Source organism: Chaetodon auriga, chromosome 2, assembly GCF_051107435.1.
Source record: "Chaetodon auriga isolate fChaAug3 chromosome 2, fChaAug3.hap1, whole genome shotgun sequence".
In the NCBI taxonomy this organism is placed as follows: Eukaryota; Metazoa; Chordata; class Actinopteri; order Chaetodontiformes; family Chaetodontidae; genus Chaetodon; species Chaetodon auriga.
The window spans coordinates 24,217,010-24,236,959 of record NC_135075.1 but is presented as its reverse complement, the minus strand read 5'-3'; the positions used below and the strand labels follow the sequence as shown (position 1 = coordinate 24,236,959).

Sequence of the window (19,950 nt, the reverse complement as noted above, 5' to 3'; positions counted from 1 at the left end):
GTACAGGAAGTATACCTGTAGCGAAAATCAGAGCTGAAGATAGGAAAAATATACAAATGTGACATAAATGTAGAATTGAAAAATAAATAATATTTAAAAAGATGAACATAGAAACAAATATCTGGCAGTGTTTCTTAAAAGAGGGGATGTCTTGCGTAAAGTCAAAAAATGGTACATAAGTGTATTGTTAGAAAAATACATGAGTGGTATTTATTTAGGGGATTTGGAGTGTTTTCTACACGTGTGTTAACTGTTCACCCTCTGTGCAGTACTTTCACTGCATACCTCTGCCTTCTCGAAGTTCCTGGCTTACAGGAAACAGGACATTTCCAGCCGTATGTCTCAAACAATTGAGCATTTATACAAACACACCGGCCGCTTTCCGTTTTGTTCCCACTGAACTACAATGGAGGTTCAAACTGAGCTACAGGTGTGGTGAGTTCGCTTTTGACACGGTGACACGCCGCGGTGTTTGGACCTGTCAGAGGGGCGGAGAGGAGCAGAAACGCAGCCCTGACACGCCCACTGTTTTGATTTGAGAACGGACCAAACCAAATGAAGCCGTCGTCTTTTTCTGCTTTTCTTATTGAAATAAATAAAAGCCAGCCATTAAACACGTTTATGTCGACCTTTTGTATCACGATGCTGTAGCAAGTACAGGATTACAGCATGTTTTAAAACTAAAACAAAGTCTGACATTTCTAAACTCCCCCATATGTGTATTACAGTGGTTTAGTCCAGGTTTAAACTTGAACGGCGATGTTGTTGCTGTTTGTGGCTTTTAAACGGTGAGTACATGAACTGTTAACGAGTCAGTTAGCAAGTTTACATTTACACCTTTCATCGTTTCCGGTCTTAAAAAAAATTCACCGAAATACCAACAACAGGTAAGATATCCTCCAATAAGCGTCCTGTTGTCGTTGCATTGCAGTTTTATTCGTGTATTTTGTTTTTCATCATGGTGACTTGTGTATTTTTAGCTAACGACGAAGTTTTTAGCTAGCAAGCTAATTTTATATTTAACGTCTGTTTTTCCTCAGTGGTTAAAAGTTACTGGGGAACTTATGTTAGATAAATATTTACTCATATACTTAAATGTAGCTACTTAAGTACGATTAATGAGGTAACGTTACTTGTACTTAACCGTTTTCCATTATTTACTACTTTATACTTTTAATATTACTCCACTAATGTTATACTACAGAGACAAATGTTGTACTTTTACTCCACCACCATTAACAACGCAAGATTTAATCAATAAATCGTGATTTATAGTTTGTAGGTTTAGATATGACTTTATTGATCCACAACATGACCAGCATCAGTACATAAAGTAATTAAAATTAGCCACACCTGTACACATGAATACTTCAATGATCCCTCAATCTAATGTACTTCTTTCTGATATGGGTAATTCTGCATAATTTGTACTTGTAACAGAGTATTTCTGCACTGTTGTACTGTTACTTTTACTTAGCCAAGTAAAAAAAATCTGAGTACTTCTTCCACCACTGTTAAATCACAGTCTAATTGCCGTGATAGTTAATTATATTTTAAGGCTGCAATTTACAACTACTTTCACTGTTAATTAATCTGTGGATTATTTTCTATATTAATTGTTTCGCCTGTTATCATTTCCCACAGTCCAATGAGATGTCCTTCGAGCGCTTGTTTTATTTGATCAACAGTCCAAAACCAAAATATATTCAGTTCACTGTCATGTAACACAGAAAAGTACAAAAAAGCAGATGTTCACATCTGAAACTACATCTTGAACTCTTTTGTTTGGCATCAACTAAAGCGATTAATCAGTGATCAGAATACTGGCAGATTAATTCTCGGTTGATGGAGTGATTGCTCAGTCTGCTAATAACTGCAGCTCTTAATATTTTTATTGTACACATTGTTATGACAAGAAACAAAATGACCAATTTCACCAAGCTCTGTTGATTAGTCACTGTGTAATTTTAATGTCTAGACTGTTGCTGAAATGCCAAATCAAAGAGACGAGGCCGCTGATGATTCCCCAGCTGACCTTCCCTGTCTGGAAAAACTTGACTCTCCTACGGGTATGAAGCTTTATTACGGCAGTTATTGTTTGCAGGCTCGATCAGGGAGCATTAGTAATTGAATTATTACCACCATGGCAGTTTTAATTATCTGTGGGTGTGTGTGTCCTGTCCTGTGTCAGGGAGCCCACCCACTGCCTCATTATCCAGTCTGATGGAGCTGGAAAATTGCGTTTCCAACCTGAGCCTCGCGCATGAGATAGCGGTGAACAGAGACTTCTGCTTCAAACCCAGGAGCCCTCCTCCAGACAGGCAAGAAAAACACTCCAGCACAGCTAAAGTGACCTTGGATACTCTTACGTCGAAAATGAATTTAAAGTTCAGTCTCCTTTGAGCTGCTGTTTGAGCCGTTTTCTCTTTGTGCAGCCTGGAGGGCAGAGTAACACAGATTGTTCACCGGGCGTTTTGGGACGGTCTTCAAGAGCAGCTCCACAGTGATCCTCCAAACTACAATCATGCTGTCATCCTGCTCCAGGAAGTCAAGACTGTAAGTGTGCGTGGCATCAAATCAGACGCATTAGTAGCAGCAGGGTCTGCCGAGCCCTCTGACCCCGTTCATTCTCATATGCAGATCAAAACCAGAGAAATACAAACACAGGGCGAGACTTCATTAGATCTGTCTCTGAAAATAAATCTAAAAATAAGAATTAAGTAGGGAACAAAAGAGTATAGAGGTCTATCTGTTATCAGCTCGGGCCTGATATCAGCATGGATTATAATATTAGTCTGAGCAGCTATATAACATCTGTTTGTAAGTGCAGAGGAACAGAAAACCAACCTTAAAGGGTAAACTGACATTTTCTCGACTGAAGGCTGTCCTCTCTTTGCCGTCAGATGCTTCAGTCCCTGCTGCTGCCCGGTCACGTCAGGCTGAGAGCTCAGATGGACGAGGTGCTGGACATGCAGCTGATTCAGCAGGAGGTCGATCACGGAGCTCTGGATCTCCACAGACTGGCGGGATACGTCATCAGCACCATGGCATCTTTATGTGCACCTGTGCGTGACCCAGAGGTCAGAGCACTGAGGGACCTCAAGGACCCTGTGGAGCTCCTGAGGTGAGGGGCAGGTTAACACCACCTTTACAGACAAAGCTTGTATCTATTATACATGAATATATTTATACAAGTATATTACTGCTGCTCTGACGGTGTTGTGTTTTGTCATTTAGTCTACCTTATTAGCATAATGTTTTTTAATTGTGTAGTTGTGCGTCCACACCTCCTGTTACTTCCACTGAAAACTAAACACCTGACTCCTGCAAAAACTCTTAATTAGTGCATATAATTAAAAAAACTTATTAAAACCACTTTGTTTTCTTTTGACTTACAGATTTTATTCAAGTTAATCAATAATTTTGAGTACAATGTCTTGTCAGTCTCTTCTCTCACCCCCGGCCCTGTTCTTCGTCTTCCTGTAAAGCACCTCTTCTGCTTTACAAATTAAGTCCGCTTGCTTGCATTTGTAATGTTCAGGTAGAGCATCCCTAATTCCTCTGCCGTTTCCTCAGGGAAATCTTCCGCGTCTTGGGCCTGATGAAGACCGACATGGTTAACTTCACCATCCAGAGCCTGAGGCCTCACCTCCTGCAGCAGGCTGTGCAGTACGAGAGAGCCAAATTCCAGCAGATCTTGGACAAGCAGCCAGGTGAGGACGGCAGTTTAAATCTCCCAGCTGACTGCGACGCTGTGAGTGACGGATGGGCAAGGTGACTTTGAGACTGTGAAATTTACGCTCGTCGCATATTTCACTTTTCAATTAAACAGATTTTGACCTTTGTCGCGCTAAAGCGCCATCCTGCCATTTTTCAGCCTCTCGTAGCTGGAAGGCCAATCGGCGAACTCGATTCTGTCTAACTGCAGCTGGCTAATCAGACTTATTGGCAGAGCGACAGGGTCCTCGGTGCTGACATCGACACGTTAGCTGTGGTACTAAATATCCTCGTCTTTTTTTTTTTCTTCTTTTTTTTTCTAAAAGATGAATGTACTCTGAAATGCATTTTGATAGCAAATTAATTAATGTGGTTAGTAAATCTGATGGTAATCTATCAATCATACCAGCCATATTTGAGTTAACTGTAGGTGTAATTATCTCATTTTGGTACAGACACGTTAATTGATGCGATGAGAGTGAAGCAAATGTGCTGCAAACATGAACTAAGTTAGAGACTGAAACCCACCGTTCACTACTTCCTTTTGCAGAAATCATGAATACATGTCTGTAGCACTGAAACACCTTGTGATTCCTAATTCAGCAGCGTCGCAGTGGATGCTAATAATGTGTAACTGCTGAGGTGTTTATTTATACATGTGTCGTGTATTTTCCTGTTTTTTTTTTTTCAGCTTCTCTGGACAACACCACTGCTTGGCTTCAGGCAGCGGCGTCAGAAGAGGCGTCGGCCGTCAGACCTCAGTCCGGCCCTGACAGCCGGGGTCCTGTCAGCGCCACCGCCGTCCTCAACCGGGCCTACATGCGTCTGCTACACTGGGACCCGCAAGACCAGAAATATCCCGAGGTCAGCAGCAGCCTACAAAAATGACATCACAAGCACTCCGGCTTTCATTTGAGTGATATTTTATTGATTATCAGGGAATCTTCAGTCTCCCTACACACTCCTCCTCACCCCGCTGCATGTTGAAGCATCTGACAACACATTAGAGCTCATGTAGAACAGCGTCTTTGTCTGACGTCGCCACGCAGACCTGTCAGATGAGCTCAAGTAAGCCTTCATCAGCATTACCCGCCGTGTGTTCATTTGAACCAGCTTTAAGTTTGCCGTTGTTTAACACTATTAATTATAGAAAGTAAATCATCAGCCTGCAGTGCTGTTTTCATGGAACTGAACCGTCAATGTTCAGGTGGTTTAGTCATACTTTCATTTGTATTCTCACCACCTGTAACATGTCAAACATTTATTCATTAGGCTACTTTAAAGTATCTATTTAATCTGTTTTTGTGTTGTATTTCTTTTAGCTGTTTATTCATTATCTCGCTCGCTTGGTGACTAGTTTTCATGCACTCTCACTGCATCATGCAGTGTTTGGGGTTACAGCTGACTCAATATATGGATCTATATATTTTAATCAAAACACAATTTCCATTTTTTTGCCAATAGTTGAGTTACTCTACAGTCTTTCCACGTACCAAGTGCCTCTGAATCACTGTTGCAGAGGATCCAGTGCAGCTTTTTACATCCCAGAATGTTCCCCCTTTCTTTGGAAAGGCTCGTATTTATGCTGAAAATGCTGTGATTAACTGTATGACACATGACCCTGACCTGACCTCCCACACACAGACTGCGCTGATGGACCGAGCCCGCCTGGACGCCCTGGGCCAGCGGCTCCAGATGTTGGTCCTGGAGGCGTCGGTGCTGCTCCTGACCAACGCTCAGTGTGGGGGCGCCGTTTTCCCTCTGCAGGGGTTTGTAGGTAAACTCAGGCAGTCCGTCGCTGCCCTGCTGGAGGGCAGTCACACCAGGTAAGAGGAGGATTTGGTGATGCTTGTACTGGCTGTCATGGGGAACAGGTATTGTATAAGAAGGAAGCCAATGGAGGTGACAGGAGGCAACGAGCTTGTCAGAACGGATCCAGCTAACCTCATTCTTTCTGTTTAAGAGAAGCCCCGTCATGATTAGTGGATAAATGTGGAACAGCAGCTTGTGGTATTTAAAGGCTGCTCACTCTGTGGTCCACGCTGCAATAAAATGCAGCACAGGCTATTTCTCACTTAATTACCTTTATTAAAATGTCATTTTATTTAATCCAAACCTCTTTTGAGACCTAGATGTTATTAAAGACCTTTATTTATTGACTGCCACGAGTCCCTTTGCTCAACAGTCCTTATAAATGGATAAATTCATCGGCCTGTGACCGAGTACACATCTAATGAAGCCTGCTGGTAGTTTGTCTAATGCTGGTTTCTGCTGCTGCAGGGAGGATGACCTGAAGGGAGCGCTGCTGGGGCTCGGGGAGGCAGTACTGCAGCAGGTGACCGAAGCTCTGAGCGACCAGGGAGGAGCAGCGCTGCCTCCAGAGAGCCTGGATCTGCTGAAAGGACAAATATCTGAGCTGTGGAAGCAGAACAACCCCGTCCGCACACTCATAGGTCAGACTGAGCACAAGATAAATGATCAACTGAAGCACAAATGGGGAGAAATGTTATGAATCCCAGTATTAGATTCAAGGTGCCAAGTTTATAATGCAGAATATTGATGGTTGTATATGTTTTTACTTCATTTACGGTGTGATTTAGGCTGATTAGACAAAACCCTCTAAGCTACATTTAGCTAATAATAATAGAGAGAACAGTAAAGAAGTTGTACAGTTTAGTCTGTAAAAAGCTGACAGTTTGGTGGATGCAATGAAACACACTAACACTAATTAATCCACCCGTTATTTTCTTAATTGATGAATCGTTTTGTCTGTAAAATGGTGCCATGGTGACATCCTGACCTGATCGTTTTCTTCCACCAGCAGTCCAAAACCAAAAATAACTTAGCTCGTTATCAAATATGACAAAGAAAAAGCTGCAAATCCTACATTTGAGGAGTGAGAGCCACATTACTCAAATCGTTAATTGTCAAAATAGTCAGAGAATAATATTTTGTGAATCAACTGTTTCAGCTTTAAAGCACATTTGGAGAAAAAATCTATATGTTCATATTTTACTTGCTGCTGGATTCAGTTTAACATCTGACCGAATCAGATAACCTCAGGCTGGTTGTTACGTTTTCACCTCATTTAAAGGTGTGTTTTACTGTTCAGGTTGGTAAAATCCCTTCAAGGCTTTTTCAAAATACCTTCAGATGAATATGTGATTGTATATTTTAATCTACAGAGAGCTGACATCTTGGGGATGCACCATTTTCTGCCATCAGGCGAAACATGCACGATAACGTCATTTAGTTTGTCTCCTCTGTCCACACACACGTGTTTTTCAGCCTGCATGTGTGCTGCAGCAGAGCTGACTTCTTTCCTCCTCTCTCTCCCTCCCTCCACCCCCTCACTCCTCTCTCGATCAAACGCAGGAGAAAGGGTACAGGGCTTCCTCCAGGCCATGCTGCAGGGCGGCCCCGCTAAAAGGAGTCCAGAGCTGCCCGCCCCCCTCAGGCTGGTGAGTGCCGAGCTCGCCGAGCTGGGGACGGCCTTTGGGCGAATCGTTCACTTCAACCGCACCGTCTTTGGTCCCTTCTATGCACCCATCCTCAGGAAACTGCTGTTCCCACCCGGAGAGGCCGACGCCGCAGAGGACTCACGCTAGGTTGAGGGTGACCTAGACAACCTCCGGTGGCCTTAACACACGCTGCCATTTGGCAATGAATGTGTAGCTACAGAGTGTACATAGAGTGAGTGAGGATGCTCAAAGGAAAGAAAATCTATATTATTATTCTATTTTTTCAGTTAAACAAAAAAAGTCTAAATCAAAGCATGAGGCAGGTGATGAATTACTGTTACATTAGTGCATCTTAAGCACACGTTTGAGTGCACACAGCATCCAGAAAACCAGAACAAAACAGACTGCGCAAAACAAAATGAGTAATAGGTTTCACCTGGACGAGAGGAACAAACGCTTCGTCGCGTTTTAATGAGAAAACTCAGTGTGAGTCATAACGAGAGACTGATTGTGATTCTGAAACGTTTTTGAAGAGACGAGTCGCCTGGAAAGCACATTTGTTGGTTTTCAGTTTACTTCATCTCCAGATAAACACCCTGAGGAAAAACAAGCACCAAAGACGACGCTCGTCGCTTGTAAATATTATATCAGTTTTAAAATGTAGCAGCTTTCTCTTCTTATCTTTATGTTGTCAGATGTTTATACCAAAGACAGTGTGCACTTTTTAGAGTTAACCCCCCCCCCCCACCTATGATTATAAACCAAAAATATTAGGGGTCGACCGATTATTAGTATTTAAGGAGACTGATATTTAGAACTGACACACATTTGCAGTAAATTTAAAATCGTGGTGTGTAATACACAAACTGCTGTGGGAAGACTTCAGCTGGTTTAAACCATTTAAATGTTGCATTAGCATTTGATAGCATGATAGCCTTTTATTCTAAACTGGGCTACTAATGGGCAACTCACCCTGTATGGAGCTACACAGGCCGTCTGAAGTCCCTCTAAAAGAAACCGTGTCACAGGCAGCTTCAGTAACATTATGAGTAACTGTTAGCATTCAAGCTAGACCTACCAGATTCAACGTTAGCTTACGTTATTATGACGGAAAGCCAACTCATACAGGCGAGTAATGTTTCATTAGCAATAGGGTAGCTAAGCTAAGATCATGTTACAGTGACACTAATCAAAGATACAACGTTAGCTATCACCACATAAATGAGCTGTTATCTCGTTAGTTAACTGTATAGAGCTTTATTCAGGCATTTTCACTGGGCATGCTCGTCGTCATGGAGATCCATCACAGGATTGTGGTGTTTTTGCAGCTTAAATTTAGAGGATTTTGATGTCTAGGACTTCAGAAATATTTAAAGCCTTAAAAAAAGCTGCAGCTACAGAAGCATTTAGTATTGATAGGCTGTTACTAATGACGTGTAACCAATCAGATAGCACTGTGGGCTGGACGCTGAGTGAGTCCTCAGAGAAGTGACGACAGACAGAGAGGCGGCTGTATCAATATATCGGCCATCATCAATTCCAATAATGAGAAAAATGCTGAATATCGGGCCGATAATCAGTCGACCCCTAAAAAACACACTCAGTGTTTCCCCTGCAGCCGTTGGTGTTAGTGGGGGGTGGTGTATGAAACAGGCGCTTATTTGGAAATAAAAAACAAACTGATTAATTTCATAGATTATGACTTTATTACAACCAATAGGGTTCAGGTGATTTCGGCTGTATTACATGTTATATTACTGAGTTTAATCTGTTGAATTTGTGGGAGAAATAGTTTTTAATTTATTGTTAAAGTACACCCTTCACATGCCAAATTTCGATGCGGTAGGGATACCTGTGCTGTAGCGAGCTGTAATGCAGGCACCATGCAAGATTTAATGTGTTCCTTCAGGTCCAGGGAGCCACTGGTTTCCAGTCATTTCCAGTATGAAAACAGTTTATCAGACTCTTGCTGATGTTGTATAATCCATCACGGCGAACATGAAGTTTCTATTAACTTCTGCCAGTGCTGCATTATCACTGTGTGGTAATGCACAAAGAGCAGTCTGCTGGATCACATCATCAGATGAAGAGTGTAACTGTGCAGACGACATGTTCACCGATTATGCAACATAAAGTTTTTTAAGAGTTACGCTTCTCACGCAAGAGGCAGATAGCATATTTTCATGTCACAGGGCCATAAATGCACACCAGTGGATGCCTGGAGCAACGGCCAAAGCACATAAACAATTCTGAAACGCTGTGGTGTAATTTGCTGAATGATTAGCATAAAGGACGTGCATTTATAAGAAAGGCTAAAACATGCAGAGCCAAAGGTACGAACTTTCAACGTCGCTCGACTTTGCCAAAGCTCCAACGAGAAAACTCACACGAGTCACAGAGACGATAAATTTTTACATCACTTCCTGCTGTTTTTAAGGCTTTTCCAGAATCAACAAAGATCCTCAAACACATAAGTCAAATAGCCTGGTCCACATGTACGTGGGTATGTGAACACTGTCTCCATCCACATGACAATGCAAAAAAAAAAAAAGCGCTGTCAAGAGCACGCCAGTCCAACCGGTGTTAATAAGCCTAGCCATGCTGGCCAATCAGAAGCCTGAAAAAAGGTATCACCGGAAGGCTAACTGCAACTAGCGGTCTGAAAGGGTCTTGTCCAAAACCAGCAACATTTGCGGCGGGTCTGTGTTCTGGGGTCTGTTCAGCAAAGTTAGCGTCAGCACTTTTCTTCTGCCATATCCGCCATTGCACGTTACTGCCTAGATAACGGCACACAACGTCTGTTTTCAGTGATGTTCAAGTTTTGTTTGCAAAATGTCTTGAAGTATCTACGTTTTAAAAAACACCCATGTACGTGTGGATATGTTATTCTGCTGCACCATAAAAAAGGTTTTTAACTAATTTCCCAAACTGCAACTGAATTTAAAAATTAAGGGAATCAGAAATATTCTATCTCCTTACACATTTTGTTCATCAGGAGAAAAATACAATGGAGTTAATGTGTAAAAATATAACACAGCGAAAAGTTAACACATTAAATGTTATTATAAACAAATGTAAATGGAAAACTGTCTTCATGCCATGCAGATCTAGCGGTTTGGTTTGGTTTAGGCATACATTATGATTTTTTTAATCTGAACGGTTGGAGGAGTTTTTGAGGATTCTGGAAATACCATCAACACAGTAATGACGAGCCGGGTTTTCCAAATATCAGCAGGCACGAAGTCGGATGCTCGGCTCTGTGACTCGACTGTAATACAAGACAAACTGAGCCTAATCGTTTGTTGAGATTAGAAGTTGCACCACCCACTAATCTCTCCAGCAGGGGAAACACTGATCGTATAATTGTACAATAATTACCGTGTTGTCATATTTGTCACTTTAAACTTTCAACAGCTGGTGTAATGTTTCCGTCTGTGTTTTACTATTCAACCATAAAACAAAAATCAATGCTGACAACAGACTTGAGAGGGATTCTTTTGCCATTGTATTATTTAATTTCATTAATATAATATTGCTTTGAAATTTGAAACAGTATCACATTTTCTTTGACAAACCATACTCTGTCCACAAACATGGGCAAAGCATTGTATGCTGGTACAGTTTTTTTTTCTCTCTCTCATTTTGTTACATATCTCTTGACCCTTAATAATTCCCAGTTACTATCTCCAATAGACCTGAATCAATAGAAATGCTCATTAATGGTCTATATCATTAATGGTCTACAGTGCTCTAAACATTACAGTACCTACATGACAAGATCAGAAAGTCACATGGAGGCCAGGAAATAGACTTGACCTTTCCGACTGACCTCTCTCAAGACAGGAGTGATTCACGGGTCCTGTTTGGCCAGTGACGTGGCACAACAGGTTACCTTTTGTCAGTGTGTTGGGATTCATAATAGGGGCAGTGGAGGAGCAGGGGGGTGTACAGAGTGAGATCTAAATGTCAGAGTAGCGCTGGTTCGGCCCTGCACGTTGCACGAGGCTTACCTCTCGTCCTCTCTCTCTAGCTCTTTCCACTGCTCTGCCCACTAACTCAACACACGCAAACACACTCACATCGGCTGCTCCCCTTCAACTCACAGCTTGGTATCCGGAAACTTGAACGCTGGGGTGAGCTACACAAGGAAAACACCAATGTTAAAAAAGACCGGTACATGCACAGCCATATCATGCCACCAAAACTTGCTTTAAATAGCTGCTGCTCATTAAAGTGTAATGCTTTTACATTATGCATTCGTACTAGAGCAGGTTGTCTTGGTGACACACAAAATGGAAGAACATACGTGACAAAATTACGGAGGAATGACGACAATGGAAACGTGGAGGGATGGCGATGAACCGCTGTGTCGGTGTGTAACGAAGAGAGGGGACGTGAAAAGCGAATGGCAGATGAGCGAGAGGAGACGAGACACTGCTACAGTACATACAGAGACTGCTCAGGCCAAGTGCATCAAAGGGGACAAAACACAAAAGAAACACTGCCAACATGCATCGCCAGTGGAAGCTAACAGTGAACAGTCAGAACAGAGTGGCAATGACACAGCCACGGTACCGCACACAGACCAGCTACATCTTTAACAGTCAGTCTGCAGCCACGCTGTCTTCTGGAGAGGAGCTCAATATCTCACTTCTCCTGCAGCACACAGAAACAAGGACGGTGGACAGTGATGTAACGGTAACAGTCCAAACTCCCACGAGGACAGACAGAAACAAGGCATACAGCACGCACGGTAGGTAGTGCACACAGGGGACAACCCACAGATACGTGTCGACTCCACGACGAGCATTTTTCAGTCACAGTGCAGGAGGGAAATTCTTAAAAAAAAAAAAAAAAAAAAAAAACTGTGTCATGTTCTCAGCATAACAAATCCATTCGCATTAACACGACACCAGAGCGACACTTAGATTTGGCTCTTTTAATGTGGCGGAATTAAATCTTTTCACTGCCGTTTATTTTCAAGTGGCATACTTTGCATGTGCTGCACCTAATTCTAAGTTGGCGTGAAGCGGCACAGATACCTACCCATGTAATCACGATAATAAGATGCTATGTTGGGAAATGTGCGCCGAATTGTGCATTAATACACTCGAGTCAAATGAAATCGTGTTGAGGATGTTTTTTGTTCAGATCACCAAAATTGTGAAACCGATGTCAGTGCACTCAATATGCTTATTTTATTTTGGTGGTATTCTGTTTTTTTCTGGATCAATGTCGGGATCCTTCATGATCATCACTCTCTCCCAAAGCGTGTCAGTCAGCCCCCTCCCGTCTATCAAAAAGTATCACAAATGCACTAAATGTCCTAGTTGCACCGTAACAAAAGAAAAGAAGGTATTAAAAGGGATAGTGCCATGTTTTAACACAGTGTTTGTTTTTTTAATTGACAAGAAGAAGATGCTGTGACTTGCAGTCTCTCATTGCTACCATGAATGCTGAGAGACTGCAGACAGGGCAGTACAAGGCCAGAGCAAAGACTCATCTGGACAAAACTGTACCATCATAAGAGCGTCGTCATCGCAGCCAGCCGCAGTCAACTTAACACCAGGAAATCACAAGTGTTGTCTTTTTTTTTTTTAAAGTCTTTTAGAAGCAGGGGGGAGGCGTGCAGTTGTTGGGTGGTGGCGGGGGTATTCAGGAAGGTCGGGGGAAAGGTGGGGGCTTGATTATAGATAACCGAAATGAAGTAAGGCTGTTGTCCTCGGGCAAGCGGAGGAAAGCTGTCCTCCAGTGTGTGTGTGCGAGGGCTCAGTTCTTGGTCCGTTTGAGTTCAGACATCGGTGACAGATTCATGACCGATCCATCGTGTTATCATGAGTTTTGTACAAATGCGTAGAAAAAAAAAAACAGGTTGTTTGCTGCATGTTGCTGTTTTGTCTTTTCATTGATTAATTGTCCATCTTGCATCCCATGCTAGCAAAGCAGCCTCCTCATAGTGCCTCACAGTGGTAGATGCCTGGTAAGACAGGACAAGCTAAAGATGGAGAAAGAAAAAAATAATAACTGTCTTGAGGGAAAACAACCAAACACTCAAATAATTCAGGAAATCAAGAATAAAAAGTGATGTTGGAAAAAAAAAAAAAACTGAAAAAAAAAAAAAAATCATACTTTTATTTACAGACTCGGAATCTAAATCTTGGATCTGTGGAAAGGTTCGCAGGTGTAAGGTGAATACGAAGCTACCACCAGCAGCCGGCTAGCTTAGCTTAGCACAAAGACGGAAACAGCTAGCCTACAACAAGCACCTCTAAAGCTAACTAATTAACATGCTATATCCATTTTATTTAATCCGTACTAAAACCAAAAAATCATTTTTTAGGGGGAGTTTAAATGTCAGTTGGGATCAGACACCCAGCACCCAGCGTGGACTACAGGAAGTGACATCAGACTGGTGCAAAATGTCTCGACCCAGAGCAAAATAAAAATTAGCATGCTTGTTTTTTCTGTGGAAAATCAGTTTTTAAATGGCTTGAAATGAGAATAATAATAAAGGTAAAGCCTTCGGGGGCTCTCGGGGCTGCAGTCACACACAGAAACACGAAATAGCACAAACATAAAACCGCAATTTGTCATTTTTACACTTCTGTTTTTTAACATATAAAACAAGTAAGATTTAACGTGCTAATTGTGAGTTCTGACGGTGCTCACAGATGGATTTTGTCCTAGCCAGGCTAGCTTGTTTCCTGTTTCCACTCTTCATGCTAGGCTAAATTAGCCAGCTGCTGGCTGCTGCTTCACACTGGCCCCTTTGGAATTACAAACAACTTAGTAGTTTACTCAATATAATACAAACTTCACCTTTCCGCTATGCCAAGCCAATGTGGAGTCTAGGTACAGAGCAACATAAAAATGAGCATGCTTGTTTTGCCTGTGGAGAATCAATTTCAAAAAATGGCCTGAAAGAGGAAGAATAATAAAGATGCAACCTCTGGGAGCTATCGGGGATTTGGAGGCAGATGCAAGTTGTCAGGAGGAGGAGGATGAGGAGGAAGAGGCAGTTTGGTTGAGAGAGCAGGGCCACTGTAAAATGACATCAGTCCAGGATCATCCGTTCCAGGGCTCCGCCATTGGCTGCAGCAGCAACAGGCGAGGGAGGCTGCCAGGGGTGTTGGGGGGGCACGGGGGAGCCGCAGGAGTGTTTGTCATGGTGGGTAAAGAGGTTGGTGTGGGTCGCTGGGCAGGGCAAAGGAGGGTGCAGGAGTAGGCAGCCCTGAGGGATGCTATACCATCACAGTGAGAAGGCACGGGGCTCGCATGTATATATATATGTGTGTGTGTGTGTGTGTGTGTGTGTGTGTGTGTGTGTGTGTATCAGAGAGAAATTAAAGAACCGGATGCAGGGGGGAGAGGAAAGTACGAGGGGGTGCAGAGGGGCGGCTGTGGGGATCCGGCCTCAGAATATGGTGGTCTCGTACTTGGTGCTGACGGGGCGCCTGTTGGAGTCCCGCTGGTCCAAGAGCCAGGTGGTGCTGCCCAGGGACTGCATGTCTGCGTCCATCTCCAGGGGGTCGATCTGCCGAGGGGAGGGAGGGAGGAGGGACGAGAGGAGGGCGTGAGACGGGCAGCAGTGGAGGCCATTGCGCCACACTGACAAGTCCTCAGCTCACACACGTGCATGTGGATTAGAGGTACAGTCCAGTGATCATGTTCTAATCACAGACACTCAGGACTCAATCCACAACATGGATGATGTCTGACAGAAAACACACTCTGGAAGCCGCAGCAGTAAACCAAAGCTACGGCCTTCTGGGAGTTCAAAGACACACTGATGAGTAGTTCAACAGCAGCATGTGCTCTACAGCAGCGGCTCACACAAACATGAGTGCTAGTGTCATGATGCAAGCAGTCAGAACACAAACTGGGTTAGGTAGAGCTACATACGCTTTGAGCTAGCTAAAAAAACTTTACACTTCCCTGCGTATGAATGGCATCTTCAGCGCCTTAAAAAGACTGATGTACAAAAAAATGAGAAGGAGAGCTTAAAACCATCCCACAGAGACGACGTCAACCATCTTGTTTACAAACCCTCACTGGCACAATTAAGCCAATAGTCCTCGTAGAAGCTTAAATAGAGAAGTCAAATCGCATCAAGAAACCCTCTCTGCTCTGAATGTGTTTAACCACAGAACCTAAACTAACTGCGTCCAAGTCTAAAATGTGAGATGAAGATGAGAGATGGGAACGTAAAGGGATGAGGAGAAAGTTCATGGCTGAAATATTACGAACCACAAAACAAGGAGACAAAGTGCGCTGCGGCACCCCGACGACAGCGAAAACAAAGGAGGGAGGGACTGGTGTGTAAGCAGATGTGTGGTGATTACAGGTTGAATAGAGGAAAGGAAAGAGAAGGACCTGGACTCCAGGGCTAACAGAGTGCAACGGGAGGAAGGAAGGACGGTGGGTAGTACACGTGTGACAGTGACAGCAGCGGCATTCGAGCAGAGGGGCACCCTGGGAAGCAGGAGGACCAAGAAGACAAGAACAAAGACATGTTAAAAAAAACGAGAGAATAAGAGGGATAGAGCAATGAAGAAATCCGTTAGGAGCAGTTCATCACCTGTTTAGAGCTGAAGAAGGAAACTTATTCACCCAGAAACATTTCTACAACTTGTGCTCTTTTGCCATCAGCCTCCGCCCGGATAGCATCGTAGCTTAGCAACCCTAACGAGGCGCAGCAGGTCGGCTGGGTTCTTAGGAAACTGCTTTATGGGGTTGCAGGTTCTGTTTAAAAAGCTGGTCCTGGATGCTACGGCGTACAGGCTAACGCTAGCAGCTCTGGCCTTCTCTTTATTGGACTTGGGCAGTACGTTCCAGCAACCCCTGCCAAAGTTACCCGAGATTTACAAGCATGTTTGTCAAACACTCAATCAAGGTCCGCGTCATAACGGCTTTCTCTCTTGTACCATTAAAAGTGAAAGCTTTGTTTGACTTACAGTGTGTAAGCTAAGCAGAAAATCATGCTTATGATTACTTATAATACCAGGACTGAATAGCTTTACGCTGCAACACAAGAACCATGCTGTGTTTCTGTGTCTTCTTCATGGATCATCAACTGCTGACGATGCAGATTTTTTGCCTGGGACGTGCAGTCTTCCAGCACAATATCATGTATGTAGCCTGAAGTGCATATTCAACATGCGTTAACATTAGCTGAACATGTTAAAACGTCAGCCAGAGCCAGCATTTTCAACAGCCTCACAGAGCCAACATTAGCTTAATTAGCACGCTAACTACAGCCGCTGAAATCTGCTAGTCGGTCGTCTTTTCAGCCGTAAAAATCGACTGTCGACAGCTAGAAATGAGAACCCTGCTTTTGTTTACTTCCGTCTGAAAATCAAAGATCCACTGTTTCGAATATTACAAAGACTTTCAGGTGATAAATCTGTCGCTGTTATCGCCGTCAACCTGCAGATGTGCCGCGCCAGAATGAAAAGCTTAGCAGCAGTAAAGGTGGTGAGGGATTATCTCTCCTTTGGGAAAATTAAAAAGGAAAAAAAAAAGATTTCCCTGTCACAGTTTCTGTTTAAACGGACTCGATATGGTAGCATTCACATAGCAATGGAGAGAATTAAAACAAATTGCAGCAGATAGGAGTCTCCCCCCTTCTCATTTCCAACTTAAACAACCAGCCACACTCATTATGCAGCTCTGTGATTACTCCATATATTATCCTTACAGGCAGGTAGTAAAACAAAGTGATTTGTGTCTCTGCATAAGCATGTGGTCTTGCAGGGTGCGTGCTCCCGGCTGTGCAGCTCTCTCAGGTGACAGTGATCACTGAGTGCTCGTTATATGCAGCCTGAGAGGTCAATGCATCAACGTGTAGCCGAGGGTACACATGAACGTTTACGAAACACAATCAATAGCAAAGGGAGCGAAGGATGCGTCCAACCCGCGGGGCTGAGACCTCAGGACAGTCCCAGTGGAAATCACACACCCGCCTGCGAGCAACAAATAAAACTATTCATTCATCATGTTCCGCATATTCACAATAAGAAAATCTGCCTTGATCGGAGTGAGTCAGAGTTGGGAGGGGGGAGACGAAATTGGTAGCAAAGTAATGACTCATCACTTTCTATCACACACAACAAATCTTCCTTTGCAGGTGGCCCACTGGGGATTCAGTGGCGGGTAAGAAGTCTGTGACGCGGTCTGTGTGTATTTTTGAATTACGACGGCGTGACGGCACGTTGCTACGCTCCTTCCTCTCCACACATAGATCAAATAAACACTCACACGCTCGCAGATGCACACGTTCAGCATGTTTTTGATAGGGTGGTACTCACTGCTGATCTCCGCATGCTGCTCCACGACTGAGAAACAGGACGGCTGGTTTTGGTCTCTATGACCTCTGAGCCCAGAGAGGACGGTGGGACATACTGTCTCGCCCTGGACTGGATTGCCATCTGATAGGCCACCTCAAACGCCTGTCCCAGTGTTAGGATGATCTCGTAGGTCTGCGTCTGCGTGAGCGGAGAGCAGAGTTTGAAAAAGTGTGTTGACATCAGCAGACAGCTGCTGTTTCAGCTGCTGTTTAATGACACAAACGACTTCCTCACAGCGGACTCAAACTGAATTCACTTTAACCTAAAATGATAGTTGGTGCCTTTGCTTGTGTGCATGACAAACCTTTTAATTTCTCTAATAGTCTTTAGTAAAAGCTCTCAAACATGGAGGCTGGTATTAGTTCTTTTAGCTTCGACTATCAAAATCTACTTTAAGTCTGACTTTCAGTATTTGTTTAGAGATGCTTTCATCTTACTGGGTTTTGCTGTGCATCACACGAAAGCTCTTCACATTTTTAGGATAATTCCTTTGTATAATCATCTGCTGGTTCTTCATGCGCATTTTCAGAAAAAAGCAAAAGCAATTTTTACATGACATTCTGCACATGGAACATTTGAGTTAAATAAAAGTGAGGCTGAAAACTGAGTTTGAGCATTGATCATTACAACTCAGTTAAAACTGTTTGCCCGTAGTTAAGTGACGCTCCACGGTGGTCCATCTGCCAAAGATAAAAGATCGTCTTCAACCTTTACAGAAGCTGAGATGCAAATTACAACATAATCCGAGTCTGCACATGGAAATGCCATGCATAGCAGGAGTGGGACTTCAATCAGGCGATTTGATGAGCCAATCAGGCAAATAATGTCCACAGGATGCTGCATGCAGTTTCAACGGCGGGATTCCCGACATCCCACAGGAGGACACCTCGCTTTTTTTCTAAATTATTCAATGACGAATTTACAAAAAAGTTCAAGAATTATACAAAGACTTGTGGGTTTGTGCAAAGGATAGTATAAATATTTCTACTAAATCAAAAGACGAGTCTGCTCAGATTTTTCTCACTTTAACAGGACAGAGCTGTTTTACTCACCACTTCCACGGTGCTGAAGACATGGCAGAAGTGGTGGCCACTCTTCAGATCCTTGGTAATATAAGCAAAAGTGCAGAGGTCATCTGGGTCCTGAGCGGCGCACGAGATGTTCCTGATCTCATGCTCCGCAACTATAGTCTAATGGACACAGGAAGGAAGTGAGAGCCAACTGGAAATCAACCGCTAATGGAGTCTCTGTGAGTCACCTGCAGTGTCTACGCTGGACACATCAATACACATACTTTCCCATTACCTTTGTGGCTGCATCGATGAACTTCACCCCTCTATAGGTGATGGACAGTATGACAACTGGACCCTTTCTTGAATCCTTTGATTTCTGCAATGGAGACGATAAAACACAATAGTTGTGTTACCAGACACACTGATGTACCAGGATGAGCTGAGGGAAAGTAATTGTCAGCCGTATTCTTCTTCTGTAACCCTGATATTTCATGTCTGACATTTTGCAAATTCATTTCAGCGCAAATTCAATTAGAAGAAAAAAAAAAACTGTCAAAGCTTTTCAGAAATACTTACCCTAATTTTAGCACAGGCATCTTGTGTGGACTCAATCCCTCGTAGATCCCTGATTATCATTGATCCTAGGTACTAGGAGAAAGAAGCAGAACACAGCAGCGTTGGATTCACTTAGAATAGAATTTCAACATGGCTGCTGACGAGCTTCCTGTCAAATACACAGTACAGATGGAGACACCTGATGCAGTAGATTAAATATCTCCATCAATCAATTTTATGGTAAACAGCAGGCAATATAAAACAGTGCATGGCAGGGAGTGGAAAGTGACTTACTGTTGCCTCGTACCCGCAGGAGTCCAGGATGAGTTTCTCAGGCTGGTGATGCCAGGCGGACACCGTGGCGTAGGTAGCAGAGTGGCTCGGCGGCCGGAGGTTTAAACGAGAGTCTTTGTGCCGTTCGCTCTGTCTGTCCTGAACGGTGAACACAGCAAAAACAGATCGAACATTTGTGACATGAAACAAATACTTCTATCGAGGCGGTGGAAATCCTCCAGAGTCAGGAGCCTTCTCCTCACACACGCTGTGCACACACCTCAGCCAGTACAGACAGTGAAGGCGCTGTATTTTGTGCATTATACTAGAAGTGAAAAGCAGTTTCCACAAGTTAAACCTGCAGCCACAGTTCTGTGTCTCAGTCCAGGTCCAGGTGAAGCAAAAGACTGCTGTACATTCGTGTGAAGGCAACAGGAGTCTGCTTGGTCAGCACCTTAAGATAAGCCCCTTTTTGAACTGCTGGTATTCCCATAAATATTCATGCTCTAGGTTGGGCCTTTAGGTCAATGTGGGCTGTGCTCAGCTTTTTCATAAATCTCTTGTCAGAGTAAAATATACTAATGA

At 43.4% G+C, this 19,950-nt stretch overlaps 2 protein-coding genes across 4 annotated transcripts in view; one reads left to right on the top strand and one right to left on the bottom strand.

The window, feature by feature from the left end:
- The first annotated feature begins 766 nt into the window (after positions 1–766).
- On the top strand, positions 767–8,875 carry LOC143327735 (T-complex protein 11-like protein 2). The gene is made up of 10 exons (XM_076742205.1): positions 767–887; positions 1,979–2,069; positions 2,192–2,321; positions 2,436–2,556; positions 2,904–3,124; positions 3,577–3,713; positions 4,409–4,581; positions 5,362–5,543; positions 5,998–6,170; positions 7,093–8,875. The coding sequence occupies exons 2-10, from the start codon at positions 1,991–1,993 to the stop codon at positions 7,323–7,325; spliced, it is 1,449 nt and encodes a 482-aa protein (XP_076598320.1). The 5' UTR covers positions 767–887; positions 1,979–1,990; the 3' UTR covers positions 7,326–8,875.
- Positions 8,876–11,178: 2,303 nt separating this feature from the next.
- anks1ab (ankyrin repeat and sterile alpha motif domain containing 1Ab) overlaps positions 11,179–19,950 on the bottom strand; it is a 39,222-nt gene continuing 30,450 nt past the window's right edge. For 2 of the 3 annotated variants that reach the window (XM_076742201.1, XM_076742203.1), the window contains 7 exons: positions 19,387–19,524; positions 19,114–19,185; positions 18,830–18,913; positions 18,577–18,714; positions 17,486–17,662; positions 15,552–15,650; positions 12,024–14,712 (listed from right to left, as the gene is read on the bottom strand). In XM_076742201.1, coding sequence (XP_076598316.1) covers positions 14,593–14,712; positions 15,552–15,650; positions 17,486–17,662; positions 18,577–18,714; positions 18,830–18,913; positions 19,114–19,185; positions 19,387–19,524 — 828 coding nt within the window. In that variant the 3' untranslated portion in view covers positions 12,024–14,592. Of the gene's footprint in view, positions 11,317–12,023; positions 14,713–15,551; positions 15,651–17,485; positions 17,663–18,576; positions 18,715–18,829; positions 18,914–19,113; positions 19,186–19,386; positions 19,525–19,950 lie in introns of those variants that run through there. The other variant, XM_076742204.1, reaches the window with a different exon arrangement.

What these genes read in the sequence shown, in the direction of transcription:
- LOC143327735 (XM_076742205.1), top strand. Translation starts at nt 1,991, where the DNA reads ATGCCAAATCAAAGAGACGAGGCCGCTGATGATTCCCCAGCTGACCTT. An exon ending in TGCTCCAGGAAGTCAAGACT is followed by an intron (nt 2,557 to 2,903) that starts GTAAGTGTGCGT and finishes CTTTGCCGTCAG; the next exon opens with ATGCTTCAGTCCCTGCTGCT. An exon ending in GACCCTGTGGAGCTCCTGAG is followed by an intron (nt 3,125 to 3,576) that starts GTGAGGGGCAGG and finishes CCGTTTCCTCAG; the next exon opens with GGAAATCTTCCGCGTCTTGG.